Source organism: Astatotilapia calliptera, chromosome 22 (genome assembly GCF_964374335.1).
Source record: "Astatotilapia calliptera chromosome 22, fAstCal68.1, whole genome shotgun sequence".
Lineage (NCBI taxonomy): Eukaryota > Metazoa > Chordata > Actinopteri > Cichliformes > Cichlidae > Astatotilapia > Astatotilapia calliptera.
In genome coordinates this window covers 35,635,401-35,652,830 of record NC_137442.1, presented here as the reverse complement: position 1 = coordinate 35,652,830, position 17,430 = coordinate 35,635,401, and the positions used below count along the sequence as shown (strand labels likewise).

General features: G+C 44.0%; 1 protein-coding gene across 1 annotated transcript in view; it reads left to right on the top strand.

Annotated features, from left to right (window-relative positions):
- The window catches only part of lrrc3b (leucine rich repeat containing 3B), a 30,732-nt gene extending 13,677 nt beyond the window's left edge, over positions 1-17,055 (top strand). Inside the window, exon 2 of the mRNA XM_026156338.2 lies at positions 15,807-17,055. Within this exon, the coding sequence (XP_026012123.1) occupies positions 15,953-16,735 (783 nt within the window). The 5' untranslated portion in view covers positions 15,807-15,952 and the 3' untranslated portion in view covers positions 16,736-17,055. The remainder of the gene's footprint in view (positions 1-15,806) is intronic.
- Positions 17,056-17,430: the final 375 nt, after the last annotated feature.

Genomic DNA, 17,430 nt, shown 5'->3' with positions numbered 1-17,430 from the left:
GGGTGGGGGGTGAGGAGTAATCCGAAGAAACACAGCAGCCACCCTGCACAGCGCTACCATTCCAGCGCGGCACACAGACCCGCCGTGTTCCCTCGCCAGAAACAAGCATCGAAGGCGTTGGAAAGGGAGGGGGGATTCATGGGACGGGAAGAATAGTCATCACACAGTCGTTATCAGGGAGTTGTTTTGGTGGGCTCCAGCCTTGGGCCTAGCAGCTGGCGCCGTGGTGTCCAAATGTTGAATATTGTTGATTTCTCCTTTGTGAGCAGCTCAAATTTAGCCCTCTGACACTGGTCCCTCGCTTCGAATCCAGCGGGCAACCTTGTGGGGGTTTGAACAGCCGGTTCCGCTCTCTTATTTCTCTGATAAACCAGGGCTAAGCCAACGCCGATCAGCATGAACCCTGTTATCATGGTTCCGAATAGGTAGATATCTTCAGCGTCCTCGATCGACAGTCCCGCCAGGCACACGGTCCTCCAGTTCTGCCACCCGTCCATCGTGTAACCGGCAGGGAAAGTCCCTCCAGGGCACTCAGGCTCTCCCGAGCCCCGACTTCTCGTTAAGGGTGTCAATAGCACTCAGAGACCAGTTGATCAAATCCATAATTCTCTTTTAGGTCCACATTATGTCTTGTGCAGTGCAAATATGCTTAAAGTGATTTAAGTGATGAAGTGAAAACAATGTCCAGAAAGTCCAGTGTGTGTGTAAGAACCATATGTGTGGGTCAGTACTGTGTGGTGGTGTGATTGAGAGACCGTATCGCCTGCGGGAAGAAGCTCCTCCTCAGTCTCTCTGTGTTGGTCTTCAGGGAGCGGAATCGCTTTCCTGACCTCAACAGAGAGAACAGTCTGTTGTTGGGATGGCTGAGGTCCTTCACGATCTTCCTGGCCTTGGTCCAGCACCGCCTGCTGTAGATTGAGTGCAGGTCAGGGAGCTCGGAGCGGATGGTGCGCTCAGCTGACCGCACAACCCTCTGTAGAGCTCGTCTGTCCTGCATGGTGCTGTTCCCGAACCAGGTTAAGATGTTTCCCGCCAGGATGCTCTCTATGGTGCACGAGTAAAAGTTCCTGAGCACCTTGGAGGGCAGTTGGAAGTCTCTCAAGCGTCTGAGGTGGTAGAGACGCTGTCGGGCCTTTTTCACCACGGTGTTGATGTGACAGGACCATGACAGGTCCTGCGTGATGTGAACTCCGAGGTATTTGAAGCTGTCCACTCTCTCCACTGGGCACTCGTTGATGACGGGGGTCTGGTAGTTCCTCTCCTGCATAGTGCTGAAATCCACTATCAGCTCCTTTGTCTTACTGACGTTTAGAAGGAGGTTGTTCCTCTGGCACCAGTTCTCCAGATTCCTAATCTCCTTCAGGTAGGCCGTCTCGTTGTTATCAGAGATCAGGCCCACCACGACGGTGTCGTCAGCAAACTTGATGATGGTGGTGGAGCTGGTAGTGGCCACACAGTCATATGTGTACAAAGAGTACAGCAGGGGGCTCAGAACACACCCCTGGGGGGCTCCAGTGCTGAGAGTGGTGGAGGCTGAGACATGTCCGCCCATCCTTACTGCCTGTGGTCTGCCAGTTAGGAAGTTGGAGATCCACTGACACATAGATGAGCTGAGTCCCAGATGCTCCAGCTTGGTGGTGAGTGTGGAGGGAATTATGGTGTTAAATGCAGAGCTGTAGTCTATGAAGAGCATTTTAACATAATTCCCCCTTCTAGTGTCCAAGTGAGTGAGTGATGTGTGGAGGAGATGAGAGATGGCATCGTCTGTGGAACGATTTGGACGGTAAGCGAACTGTAGTGGGTCCAGTGTGTCTGGTAGTGAAGAAATGATGAAGTCTCTGACCAGTAGAGAATACCAAACCAAAATGAGGGGGGGCAAACAAAGCAAGAGATAAACAAAAACATGAAAAAAACCAACAACAAAAAAACAAACATACAAAAAAGAAACAAAAACAGCCAGCCTTTGACTATGTGGGTCTTACTGCATGCCACACTCTGACATCCCTGAGAGTGCTTTGTCAGAATTCCAATGTCTGTCCCACTCTAAGGTCTAGTCTGTTCGTTTAATCTGGACAGATATGGATCCCACTTCAGATGGAAACTCTCCACTTTATTCAGGAGCCTGTATGAGAGTTGTTCTAGTGCAGCGAGTCTCCCTAGTTGAATATGCCATACAGAGACAGGTGGGGTGGAGGGGGCCTTCCACTGGGAGATAATGAGTTTACGCCCCAGCATCAATGCAGTCTGTACCCACTCAGCAGCCTTAGGCGGAGCATATTTAAGGAGTGATGGGTCCCCCAAAACAAATAGTCTTGGTGAAAAAGGAATATCCCATCGTATGGTTGATTTGATAAAGTCATGTATCTCAGTCCAAAAGATTTGGGTTTTAGGACAGCTCCAAATCATATGGGTCAATGTGCCTACCCCAGTCTGACATCTCCAGCATTCAGGGGACTGTATGAGGTTCGCCCTATACAGTCTGTGTGGCGACCAGTAAATTTGGTGTAGTAATTTGAATTGGATTAGTCTCGTTCTAACTTCCCTGGACACCTTTTTACTATTCTGCAAAATTGTAGTCCATTCCTGATCTGTAAAAGCCACACCAAGGTCAGATTCCCAAGCTAACTGGAGGGCAGGTAGCCCTTTACTCGTGCCCTTAATAAGCATTGAGTAATATTTAGAGACTTCACAACCCCCCCCCCCCCCCCCCCGCCCCCCAAAGATTTTATTGATGTAGCTGAGATATTCAATAGTTGGAGGTGGTGTGGAGGAGGAACCAAAGGTTTTGAGCAATTAGTGCCGGAGCTGCAAGTACCTCCAAAACTGACTTTGTGGCAACTGAAACTGTGCTTTAAGGTCGTTGAAGGACTTGAGAATCCTCCCCTGATACAGGTCTCCGAGAACAAGTATCCCTCTCTGGACCCACAGTCTCCAGAAAAATGGCGACTTATTAATGCAGAGTTTGGGATTGAGCCATATGGAGGCCTCAGTATGAAGGTGGGAGTTAAAATTTAGTAGCAAGGCCACCTTCTTCCAGACCGTCTGCAGAAAAGAAAGAATGGGGTGGGTTTGTATATCTGGTGGGAGCTTGGTGGTTAAAATGTGCATCGGAGGGAGTGGTGAGCACAAAGTACTCTCCAGACTAAGCCAGGGGGGGGGGCTCATTCTGGAGGGAGAGCCCAGTGAACCATGTGTCTCAGACTGAAAGCATAATGGTAAAATAGTAGATTTGGGACCCCCAGGCCACCCGACTCCACTGGTTGCTGTAGCTTTTTAAGCTTTATTCTAGGGCGTCTGTTATTCCATATGAATTGGTTGCATAATCTGTCAAATTGATGGAAATATTTTGATGGGATTTTTAGCGGGAGTGTTTGTAGTAGGTAATTAAATTTTGGAGCACAATTCATTTTGATGATGTTAACTTTACCCCAAAGGGTGAGAAACAAAGGGGACCATCTAATTATGTCGGTTCTGAACTTGTCCAATAGAGCTTCAAAATTAGCCTGAACTATGTTGTATAACAAACGGGGGAATGTAATGCCCAAGTATTTAATACCAGTCTGAGGCCAGCTGAAATCCCCCGGCTGGAACAGGGTTTTGGGGCAGAAGGCTGTCAGAGGGAGCGCTTCAGACTTTGACCAATTTACTCTATATCCTGATATATTAGAGAACCGGTTAATAATTCTCAAGAGAGCAGGTAGAAATCGTTCTGGCTGTGATATTAGGACCAGGGCGTCATCAGCATAGAGCATCAATTTGTGGTTATTATTGTGGACCTGGATACCTGGAAAATCAGGGTCTCTACGTATTGTCGCTGCCAGAGGCTCTAAAACTAAAGCAAAAAGCAGAGGACTCAGTGGGCAGCCCTGTCTTGTACCCCTGTGGAGGTCGAAGGACTGTGATATAATACGGTTCGTTAGTATTGATGCTCTTGGATTGTTGTAGAGAAGTTTGACCCACCTTATGAATTTTGGGCCAAAGCCAAATGCTTCCATTACACAAAATAGAAAACGCCACTCCACCCTGTCGAATGCTTTCTCTGCATCTAGGGAGAGGGCTATAGCTGGAGAAAAGTCCCCCGTAGGGGATTTATTCTGGGTTGCCCACATAATATCAATTAGGCGTCTAATATTATCGGCAGAGCAGCGAGTCCGAATAAAACCAACTTGGTCGGGGTGTATTAAGTAAGTCATGACCTTATCTAATCTGGTTGCTAGTAACTTGGCTAAAATTTTGCAATCGCAATTGATCAAGCTTATTGGTCTATAACTCTTACAGTCAAGCGGGTCTTTGTTTTTCTTTAAGACAAGGGAAATAAGTGCCTCTGACAGTGTTGGTGGCAGGCTGCCCTTATCCAGGGCCTCCTCAAACATTTGCAGGAGTAAAGGGAAGAGCTCATCTGCAAAGTTCCTGTAAAACTCTGCTGTAAACCCATCCAACCCAGGGGCCTTGTCAATTGGGAGATTTTTGATTACCCTTAAGATCTCTTCCTTTGAAATTGGGGCGTCCAGGGAGTCCACCTGTGTCTTAGAGAGAGTTGGGAGGTTGAGGGGGGAGAGAAAACTGTTAATTTCCTGAGAGTTTGCTTGTATTTCTGAGGAGTAGAGTTGCATATAGAAATCTCTAAAGGCTTCATTCACTTCAGAGGGTTTTGACACCATAGTGCCATCCTGTGCTCTAATTGCTGCTATGATAGTCTGAGCTTCTTTTTGTTTAATATATCTTGCAAGCAGTTTGCCAGGTTTATCTCCATCTTCGAAGTATTTCTGCCTAGCCCGAAATAGAGAAAACTCCATTTTCTGAGTCAAAATTGAGTTAAACTCATATTTAAGTCTAGTTAGGTGGGTCAGATTTGCTGAGCTCGTGTCTGCCTTAAAAGCGGCTTCAGCTATGGCAATCTTCCTCTCCAGGTCTATCTGCTTGGACAGAGCAGTTCTTTTCTTATATGAGGCATGCTGGATGATGAACCCTCTAATAAAGGCTTTCAAAGCTTCCCATGCTACACCCGCACTGGGAGCTGTAGAGAGGTTAATTTCGATATAAGAATTGATCTGCTCTCTCAAGGAGTGGAAAAAGTTGGGATCATGTAAAAGGCTTGAGTTTAGCTTCCATCTGGGAGACTTGGGGGGGCTACCAAATGAGCTCAGATGCAGGAGCACCGAGGCGTGGTCAGAAACGTGTATACTACCAATAGAGCAAGACATTGCTGAGGGCATGATAGAATTTGACACGAGAAAATAATCTATTCTTGACAGAGTGTTGTGGGGGGCAGAATAAAAGGTGTAATCTCTTGTGGATGGGTTGAATACTCTCCATACGTCCACCAAACCCAAGGTCCTACACATTTTTATAGCGACCGAAGCTGATCTAGAGTGTCGCTGTGAGGGAGTGCTTCGATCCAGTATATCATCCATGACTAAATTGAAGTCCCCTGCTATCAGGATTGGGTAGTCGCCCATATCACTAATTTTGCATTCCAAGTTTCCAAAAAAGGTGGGGTCGTCGATGTTTGGTGCATAGATATTGCTTAAAATCATCCTATGGCCTTGAATCTCAGCCAAGAGTAGCAATGTCCGCCCATCTTCATCCTTAACCATCCGGGAGCATTTAAACTGTAACTGCTTATGAATTAAAATTGTGACACCCCTACTCTGACTGCTGCCACACGAAAAAAATACCTGACCCACCCAATCACGCCAAAGTTTATCTGACTCTTGGGGAGACAAGTGAGTCTCTTGAAGAAAGACAATGTCAACTTTTTTTGATTTGATAAATGTCATGATCTTCTTTTTTTTGATTGGATGGTTAAGGCCCTTTACATTCCAGGTCATCAAAGTAAAGGCCCTTTATTGCTTATTCGCCATCATGCAATACGTATCAGACACATAGCAGTGGGGAAACGTATTATTAGAACCAGGAGTTCAATACAGAGTGGACAATAAACATTTAAACAGATACGTCTGGGGCAACCGAGAACACTAGTCACCCTCAGGTGGGCTATGAGCCCCAGAAAGCAAAACATAAACTTTATGGTCCATGACTCTAACCAGTCGAACAGTCATAAACAGGACCCGTCGCCAGCAGCAGCATATTAAGTCGTTGTAATATGAGTAAAACAGTCATTCTGGGACTTAGCTAACTGAACAGACCTCTATGCAGGTTGGTTAGAACTGTCCCCTGACAAACTGAAAAGGGCTTCATGACAACTGAATTACTAAAAGAGGAATTTAATAGTCTTAGTGAGCTTCTCTACCAACGCAGATTGTGTTGTATTCTCAAAAGTAGCACAACTGAATAAATCAAATAAAACTGCGAAGCCCTATAATATTTAAACTAAACAGTTAAGAGGTGCAAAGTATAGCGTGTATAGCGTGTTAATTAACGCTAGGGCGAAAAGGAAAAAAAAAGGGTAGCGTTTAAATCCACGCCCTGACTGTAAATAACTCAAGGTAAAGACAGAATGTAGTCCTGGGCTTTTTTGGGGTCAGTAAACTCACGTCTGCCCTCCGTCATTTTCAGCACCAGCACCGCTGGGAACAGTAGGGAGAACTTTATCTTCCTTTCGTGCAGCAGCCATTTACAGGGATTAAATGCCGCTCGTTTGTCCGTGACAAGTTTGGAGTAGTCAGGGAAGATCATAATGCGGTGGCCGTTCCAGTTCAGCTGTCCCAGCATCTGTGCAGCTTCCATGATCCGTTCCCTGTTCTGAAACCGCAGAAATCGGGCGATGATGACCCTCGGGGGATGAACGTCAGGTTTGCGTCTCACCAGGCTGCGGTGTGCGCGGTCAATCTCCAGCCCGCCCAGGAAGTCGACCTTCAGGAGCCCTCTGGAAAGCCGGCGAAGCGCAGGTTGTTTCTCCGTCCTCTGTTTTCGAGGTCGTCTAATTTCTGTCGTAGAGCGTTCACTTCGTCACTAGTAGCAGGAGGATTTTCCTTTAGCACTCTGCTAGCATCCTCAAGGAAATCTAGACGAGACTCAGCGTTGCTTATTCGAGTAACCATATCCGCTAGCTTAGCCTCCACTGCCCTCGTAGCAGTTTGGATAGCATTCAGCTTGCTCTCTTGTGTCTCGGAGGTTTCCTTAAGTAGCACGTAAATACTTGCAGTGTCTTTGGCCATTTGTTCAGTTGTAGCAGTCTGAATAGTATCCGACATTGGAGGTGAGGGCGGGTGCACATCATTAGCTTTCGCTGTGGTTTCCTTGCTAGCGCCTTCTTGCCGTCGAAGCGTAAGTTTTTGTTGGTGACTCGGCATTTCTGAGCTTTCACAAAGAGTCTTCAAGCTTCCCACTGTCCTGAGGTTATATTTTGTAAGTGTTGTGTAGCGTAATTCTCTAAGTCTAATGCAAATTAGCTGCCGCTGTGACGGAGCTTCCCCATTCAAGCTGCCATCTTGACCGCCTACGTCACCCGACTCCAGATGGCCACTGATTTAAGAACACAGTTGTGTGAAAGAAGCAAAAACGTTATTGCATACTCGGCTGTGGATGAAAGTATAGACATGATGGGCATTGCACAGCTGGCCATCTTCATCCGTGGAGAGGAAATATTGAACATTAAATCGATGCACGGGACAACAACAGGAAAATACATTTTTTAAAACATATGTCAAAGTGTAACCGATATGACAAACTTGTTGGACTTATAACAGATGGAGCGCCGGTGTTGTGCGGTGAAAAAAGCGGACTAGTCAGCAGGATGCGAGTAAAGATGCAGGAGGAGAACTGTACCGGTGAGTTAACAGCATATCACTGCATCATACACCAGGAAAGGCTGTGTGGTAAAGTCCTAAAAATGGAGCATGTAATGATCACCGTGACGCAAACCGTAAATTTGATCCGAACTAAAGGTTTAAATCACCGTTAATTTCAGTCTTTTATGTGGGAAATAGATCATACAGAGGTCCGTTGGCTGAGTTGTGGGAAAGGTCTCAATCGAGTTTTTGAGCTCAGCGAGGAAACCTGTCAGTTCATGGACATGACATGTATGATGCGGTGAAGGCATTTCAAGTGAAGCTGTCACAAATGCACCAGTGCAACCTGCCTCACTTTCCCTGTTGCCAAGTAATGTTGAACCAAGTCAGCGGACTTCTCAGAGCCAATGCAGGGGGGCGCAGTATGAAAAAAAAAAAAGAACGCTGCTAGCATAATGGACAGGTTTTTTGACGGGGCGCCCACACAAACGCAAAGCAGGAGATGAAGCATCGCTGAATATGTTTCCAAACCAACTTCATTCTGAGCCAAAGACTAGAAAATATGGTGAAGCAAATCTTCCCTCTGGCTTCACCTGCACAAGTGCAGAGGTAGGTCTCCCTGCAGGATTGGTTTTCCCTGCGTCGGGAGCAGCGCTGGGCTGTTCAAATCACGGACAAACAGGATCCCACATTCTTGATTTTTAGTTTACAAACACTTCTTGTAATGACTAACGACTCCTGACATTTTGGAGATGTTTGCTCTGTATACAGTAAAGTTGCAGCGGGATACAAATAACATCAGGCTGATCCTGCCACGATTTGTCCCCCGGTTCAAATCACGGACAAACAGGATCCCACAGCTGTTTATGTTTTTGAACCCATTTTGCACAGAGAGGCATTTTTTGATAAATGTATTGATATCGATGTTGAATATTATTACACAGGAAAAAAACAACTACATGTAAAATAATGACACCGTGACGCCTCTGCCTTTGTAAATGGAGGGACAGTAACTGCGTGTAAAACCTGCAGACAGTCAGATTAACAGTATTTGTCTCTATCTGCCATTCTGCAATTCATCTCATGTAAACAATAACGTGGCGCACAGCGTGACGTGAAAAAAGGCACATACCTTTGACGTTGAGTGACGAACTCTGTATTCCTCGTCCACACGTAAACGCAAAAACAGAGATTTAAAAAAATCTCAGTTTTCGGTGATTTGAAACGCTGTTTAGGTGGACGAAAAGCCCAAATGCACAGAAACAGCTCCGTGTGTGGACGTAGCGTAAAAGAGTTAGTAGCTTATTTTATTGCTACCTGTAATTTATTGCAGTTTACTTGTATTTGTTTAATTGTTTACTAAATGTTTGAGGTGTGAAATAAACCGTGTGAAAACAAAATATGGGTGTGTGTTGTTGGAGGATGTGTTTGTGCGCGGGGGGGATTTTTCTTGTAAAACACAGGGGCGCCTAGCAAAAAAGGTTTGGGAACCACTGGCTGATGACGGTCTTGGAGACAGTGACATCCTCAATGCTGATTTGCTGATGCAGCTGGTCGCTGAGGTTATGTACTTCACCAGGTCCACGGTGTCTGTGTATGTAGGAGCTTCTCTAAACATATCCCAGTCTGCACATTCAAAGCAATCTTGCAGAACAGGTATGGCCCCCTCTGGCCATGTTCTCACCCCTCTGTTTGTTGATGGGTCTGTAGACTGGGGTGAGAAGTATGGAGATGTGGTCTGATTGTCCAATGTAGGGGAGGGGTGAAGCCTTGTATGCATGCTGGATGTTTGGGTAAACAAGGTCTAACATGTTGTCCCCTCTTGTTGCAAAGTCAATGTTCTGATGAAATTTGGGTAGAACTGATTTAAGTGTGGCATTGTTTAAATCCCCGGCGACGATGAAGAAGCTGTCAGGGTGGGCTGTTCGCAGATCACTGATAATCTTGTAGAGTTCACTGAGTGTTCCACTAGCTTTAGCATTAGTGCTAGCACTGGGTGGGATGTAAACAGCAACGATGATCACCACAGTAAACTCTCTTGGGATATAAAACAGCCTGCATCTGACTGCTAAGACCTCCACGAGTTCTGAACAGTGCACAGACACAATTGGGAAACATAACTGTAATTTTACAGTTACGTTTCCATTTTGGCATACTCATCTAAAATCAGAAAAAAAAAACATTAAATCAAAACAGCAAAGTTATTTGCAGCCATTTACCTTTTACCCTTTTTTATAACCATTTCAAACTATTTACAGAACAATCAGCTGTTCTGCATTAAATAAGATGCCACACAAATTATTTGTGCCACTCCAAAAAATAATTTCTGTCCACTATAAAGGAGAACATCACAGCCTGATACCTGCAGGTCTGACAGCAGCAGGTGTATCACTGCTGTTTCTACCTGGAGACAGTGTTTACACTGTAATCTGCCTTTGGTGGCTTTTTGGTAACATCTGTAACATTCAGCAGTCGCCTCATTGTTCTGACACACAACACAAAACTATCCAAAACACCACTAACTAACTACACAAGACAACACATTAACTACACACTCCAAACACGCTAAATGTCACAAATCTCCCACATCTCAAAACTCTCTCTCTCTCTCTCCTAAAACTTCCCCGTCTTCCTGAACAACCCAATGTCATGTTGCCATATCATTCTTTGCATTTTTCCACCAACACAGACGGGCTGTTTTTTTATTTTTTGGTGATAAGCAGAGAGTGCTCGCTGCGCTGTCCTTAGACAGTAAACGTGACGAAACTATTGAGGAAAAACAGGCATATATATTGTTTATCATGACTCTGGTTTTACGTGGCCTATCAACACAAATTAAAAAATGGTATATATCTGTCATGGTTGGCTGTGTGGCAGGCGGGCAAGCAGGAGTGGTGGATCCAAAATGCAGGACTCAGACACAGAAGTTCAACTTAAAGCGCAGCTTTATTGCTGGAAAACCTCTTACTAACTAAACTCACCAAAAGACAAACAAAAACGCTGGTGGACTAAAACACTGAAGCAGAAATACTGAACTGGAACTAGAGCTGGAAACAAAACACTGGTAACACGGAGGCAAAACACACACAGCTTGTTGAGGGTACGACGCAACACTGACTCAGAGAAACACAGGGACTAAATACACTGGGAAGTAACGAGGAGAATGAGACACAGAAGGAGGGCACAGCTGGGGGAAATTAGAACTGACGAGACAAGCAAAGCAGGACACATTCACATAAGACACGGACCTACAAAGTAAAACAGGAAGGATCACACAGAGACGCGAACTTGACACAGTGGAGACAGCAACTAAGAAAAACAGAGACATAAACCATAAGGCAGAGGACTCTAAGAACCGAGAGACACAGAGGGGAACTCAAACATGCAGACACAGACTTACACAGAACAGAGGGGACACAGAGAAACGAGAAGGGCAAGGGATCGAAACTAGAAACCATAGAAACTCACACCAAGTACAATAATACAAAAATCACAATGAACTAAAACGCTGGGTCAGGAGACCCAGGACCCTGACAATATCACCTTGTTGCTTTGTCATCTTAAAGTGGTCATGTGATTGGCTTAGCACGACTACTTTATTCTTCTTCAGTCAAACAGCAGCACTCATGCGACTGTTTTGCCCCTGAGCTTCAGGTGTTGTGCCAAAAAGTGATCGTCGGGCAGAAAGTGAATGCCGCCCACGGGAGCGCGCAGCTGCTTAAAGCTGCAGCACCCGGATTACTTACAGCTACTTCCTGCAGCTGATATAAGATGCTGTAAGCTGAACACAGCTTCAACTGTCTGTTTGTTGAAAAATAGTAACGCGACCACATTTTCTTGTTAGTAACGGTAACAGCATTGTAACGATAGAAATAGTAATTAGTTAGATTACTTGTTACAAAGTAACGCTGTTACTTTTAATGCCGTTATTCCCATCACTGCTGATGGCAGTTTTAAGAATGCAGCTATGCACAGCTTCAATAAAATAAAAAGGCACATTCTGACTTGTCCATCATGTAGAAATCACCTTTGCATAATTTTAAAGTTACATATTATTATAAATTCCACATGGTCTCACAAAATTTGCAGATGTCTTAACTTCAGTTTTGGTAACATACTCTGAACTGCATAAAAATGGGAAAATACATTTAGTACAAAGCACATCAGTGGCGTTCAGTAAGACAGTTTTACAGACGAGCAGAGATGGGAGGAGAAGGCTCATATTTCAACATCATTAAGAGGCAACAATAGTTTCAGTGCAGTAGAGACGATGCACTGCAGCTGAATAACAGCAAAGCGTTTATTGTGAGGATGCCAGTTTCTGCAGTTTCCCATAAACTTTGTGTGCTTTATTCCCTACATTCAGGTTGAGGGGTCAGATAATGATGATGGTGTTTTTAATTGGACAGTCCCAAGAAAAGATATAGGAAAATATTACAAAATAGATATGAGTTGTTAATAACTTCTTAAGTACACAGACTACAACGTAGTCTGTGGAGGCAGCAAGCGCTGTTTGTATAGTCCTCATTAAGACTGGGTTGAATGCTAATGACTAATAATAATCTCCTACCTGTTTTGGTGATAAGTGGGCCAGAATAAAGCAGGGAGACCACCAGAGAACTGCAAAACAACTTCAGTGATCAAAAAATAAAGCATGAAAAGCACAGACAGTGGCTGCAGTGACACTTTTCACTGTGTTTAACACTCGCTGTCTTTGCTCTTCTTCGCAGCTCACAGACCAACAACAACACGAGCGACAGAGGCCCACACACCAGTCGTAGCACATACTTCATCTGACAGCAGAGCTCACTGCAGGCAGACGGACTGGCTCTGCAGTAGTGCAGACGTTGAACACGCTCGCTCTGTTCGAGCATAAATTCTGCAAGACTGTGATCACTGTGACTGTTAATTTATTTGGAAAGAGTAAATGTGAGGATTACTAATAGTGACAAAGCTCCGGGTCTCGTAAAGCAACAATGCACCACATATTTCCAGCAGAAATACACATTCACATGTCTGTAGCTCAGGTCAAAATACTGACTTGAAGAACATATTTCAGGCAGAAATATATGGTTAAATCCCTGCATGTCAACTATCCTTGGACAGGATGCTAAGCCCAAGTTGCTCTATGAATATGCATAATCGGTAGATAGAAAGACGAAAGTGTTTGTGTGAATGAGGCATGTTGTATAAAGCGCCTTAAGGGCTTCGGGAGAGCAGAAAAGCTCTAAATAAGAATCAGTCCATGTGTCATTTACATAGATATGGTTGTTGAGTGCTTTCTGCCTGCCTATTTGTATTGCAGTAATTGCTGGATTTTGCAGGAAACAACACTTAATTAATGTATAAATTGAGATTTTGCATTTTATAACAGAACATTAGCAGTGCGGTAAGTAATTGTTTCATGCTTTGATTTCCAAAACATAAGTAATCAATTATGACACAATGGATCACTTAGATCACTTTCTGTCTTCTGTCTTGCCTGTTCGATGAGCAAAATCTCTATTCTGTGTGCTGCAAGCAAATATCAGTATTTTATAGAAAGGCTAAACATTATGATACCATATATCATATCACCCATTAGAGCACTTCGCTCTCGCTCTGCAGGCCTACTTGTTGTTCCTAGAGTACTTAAAAGTAGAATGGGAGGCAGAGCCTTCAGTTTTCAGGCCCCTCTTCTGTGGAACCAGCTTCCAGTTTGGATTCAGGAGACAGACACTATCTCTACTTTCAAGATCAGGCTTCAAACTTTCCTTTTTGCTAAAGCATATAGTTAGGGCTGGACCAGGTGACCCTGAATCCTCCCTTAGTTATGCTGCAATAGACGTAGGCTGCCAGGGATTCCCATGATGCACTGGGTGTTTCTTCTTCACTCACCTTTTTCACTTACAGTGTTTTTTAGACCACTCTGCCTGTAATTATTAGTTGTTATTAATATCTGGCTCTCTTCTACAGCATGTCCTTGTTCTGTTTTGCTCCACTCACCCCAATCACAGCAGATGGCCCCGCCCCCTCTGAGCCTGGTTCTGCTGGAGGTTTCTTCCTGTTAAAAGGGAGTTTTTCCTTCCCACTGTCACCAAAGTGCTTGCTCATAGGGGGTCACATGATTGTTGGGTTTTCTTTGTTTTCTTTGTATTATTGTAGGGGTTTTACTTTAAAATAATCGCCTTTAGGTAACTGTTGTTGTGATTTGGTGCTGTATAAATAAAATTGAATTGAACTGATTTGAATGGAATTGATTGGAACACCTGATGAGTGAGTAAGTACTTTTGGCAATGTAGTGAATGTGATCCAGACCAAACCTTTTCTATCTTCATCATCTTAGTAGCTTTCTTTATTTCCTGCTTTTAGTGATGTGTTTCCTGATTCACTACCATTCCTCTGTCTAATATTCTTTATGCAGCAGCTCCTCAAAGTACTGCATCAGTCTTTCAATTCAGTTCAATTCAGTTCAGTTTTATTTATACAGCCCCAAATCACAACAACAGCCGCCTCAAGGCGCTTTATATTGTAAGGTCGACCCTACAACACTACATACAGAGAAAAACCCAACAATCATATGACCCCCTATGAGCAAGCACTTTGGTGACAGTGGGAAGGAAAACCTCCCTTTTAACAGGAAGAAACCTCCGGCAGAACCAGGCTCAGGGAGGGGCGGGGCCATCTGCTGTGATTGGTTGGGGGGAGAGAAGGAAGACAGTCTTCATTTGTTAACACATTTCACATCTCCTTACTCACACTAACCTGTTACACATCTTTTCACAGCTCAGTCTTGCCGTCTTTCTCTCTGCTAATTGATACAAATGCTTTTCTTCTTCTTTATTGTCCAGCCTCAGATATAACTCGCTTTGAGCCTTTTGCTTTGCCAGCTCTCTCTTTGTGTTATGCATAGTTTCCCATAAAGTTTGCTGGTGTTTTCTTCGTCTCCCTGGCTATCAAATGTGTTCATTACTAAACTCTTTGAATATTTTCCAGTGGATACACCAAACACCTTCTTGGCAGTCTCCCACACTACTGCAGCTGTATTTTCACAGTCACCTGGTAATTCGTCTCTACCACACAGAACCTGTCTCAACTCCAGCTTTCACCATTTCATCGTTGCTCTGCCTTCACTTGCTTCCACATTTTGATTTCCAGAGTCATTCTACAATCTACAATCCTTTCTACATTTTATAATCTCCTGTCCTTTTCAGATTGCACCTTCTGCATTAGATATGGTCTACCTTCTTCTACTCTTATACCTCACTCTATGTTGCTTCTTCTTGAAGTAGGCTACATGGTCACCATGGCCGTTTCTGTCCTTTTGGCAAAATCCACCATCTGTCCTTCTGCATGCCTCTCCTTAATACATATATACTTGTCACCTCTGTTCACTCGACCTACATGTCCACTGAAGTCACCTCCAGTTACCAGCCTCTCCGCCCTGGAGACACTCTCCATCCTGACATCCAACTCGTGCACACCGATAGTCTGATCTTGTCTGACATCCACCTTCACGCCCTGTGGCTTCCATTGTCTCATCTTCTGAGACTGAAATTGTGTGGAGCATCACTAAAGTAAAACATTGCCCATATGCACACCCACTTTTGCGTATCCTGTTTGGGTATCCAGCATTGTGTTATACTTAACAGATGGTATGATAAGCCTCAGAATTATTCAGCATTCATCTTTTTATCTCTACTTGTGTTAAATTTTGATTCTATTGACAAGAGTAAGATAATGCTTGCACTATTATTTCATCATATTACTACTAAACAGATCAATCATACATTTTATGATTATGCACTAATCCAGTATAAAAGGTTTTACTCTTAGTCTTTCAGAAACACTTTTATTCTGATGATGCTGTTGGTAAAGTCAGGCTCTGGATATTCATTCTCTTTAGCAGAATGAATATCCAATGAATCCAATGAATGAATATCTTTCACTGGTAGAAAACTTATTTGGATTCATTGTATAATTTTGATTATTGATTAAATTTGATCATCTATCATGAATTCTACTTTCATGAAATTTTACCTGCCACATTTAAGATCATTTAAATGATGAACCTTTGACTATACTATATTTTTAGCGGATATGTTTGACTGACTCTGTCTTATCTCATTTCAGGCCACAACGCAGTATGATAACATCTGTTCACGCTTCCATATCTTCAGTGGGTAAATTGCGAAAGCCAGTCGCTACTATGCAATGTGTGTAAGCGACCAGTGGTGGTGCTGTGGCCCGAGGCGGGATGCTGCTGACAGTCGGTCAGCATGACTCTGCTGGACTTGTGGCTGTCACGCTCCATCCCCATGTGCCTGCTCCTTCAGAGCCTTGTCCTTATGGCCTTGTGCTTTCCCTCGGCCAGCATGTGTCCAAAGGGCTGCATATGCCAACGCGATTCCCACCTCCATGGCTTCAATGTTACCTGCAGTCAGTCCCGCCTCAAAGAGATTCCTCCCAGTCTACCAGTTGACACTGTCTTGCTGAGGCTGGACCACAACCAGATCGGCAGCGTTCCCGATCTCGCCTTCCATGGACTTAGGTTTTTGAGGGAGCTAAACCTTTCTTACAATGCAGTGGAGACTTTAGGGGAAGGTGCATTCACTGGCATAGAGGCAACTTTACAGGTGCTGGACCTTTCCCACAATCGCATCACTAGCGTACACAAGGATGCCTTTGCTCGACTGAAGGCCCGGATTATTGTGAACGATAACCCCTGGCATTGTGACTGCGCCCTTCAGCAGGCTATTGGAGGAATGGCCCATAACCATGAGGCTGCTGCCCGGGTTCTCTGCAGAAGCTCGGAGCTCCACGACCAGGAGGGACAGCCGTTCTTGGCGGTTGACATAGATCTCTGTAACTTGGCAAAAAGGACCACAGATTATGCTATGCTCGTAACCATGTTCGGTTGGTTTGCTATGGTCATTTCATATGTGGTGTATTATGTACGTCAGAACCAGGAGGACGCGCGACGCCATCTGGAGTACCTCAAGTCTCTCCCCAGTAAGCCGAAAAAAGCAGACGAGACTGATGACATAAGCACTGTTGTCTGACAGCAGTGGCCCCGTGACTGTGTTCAGCAGAAACCTGGTGAACACCAAAATGTTTTACATTTTTAGCATTTACTATACCAAACTTTTATGTAATATGAGCATCAAAATGTATTTGACTGTCTGTCTTTGATAGGGTTTGCTCATGACTACGATGACAGGAGGAAGGCCGCACCAACATTTTGGTTTTTACAGTACAAAGAAAGTCTTGAAAAATTCGAATCTCAGGTTTAAATATTTAAATGGTAATGACTTTTGTAGAGGCAGTGGAACATCTGAAAAAAGCAAAATTATTTGTAAAACATGACACACTGTTTTTCCCATTTGTCTGTTTCATTTGCCGTCTATCTGTTGATTGATCTATCTGTCTAGATTGCTGACAATCTTAAATTTTAGGTTTTTGTAGCTACAATACAACAAGGTCTTTTCAAATGTAGGTTTATAATTGGGATGTAGCATTAAATGTAGCCAATAATGTGGCTTTTTAATTTTATTTACAAGTTTATTATGAAAAGCTTACTAACCATTTTTAAAAGTACCCCCTTTGTGTAGCAAAAGTAATTGCACAAATAATACGTTTTTATGACATAAAAGTATCTTGTTATAACAAGCTATTTTATTATGGTTTTAGCGACGTGCTGCCATGATAAACTGCACAGGTCAGGCATTGAGGCTTTACATTAAAAGCCTGTAAAGTC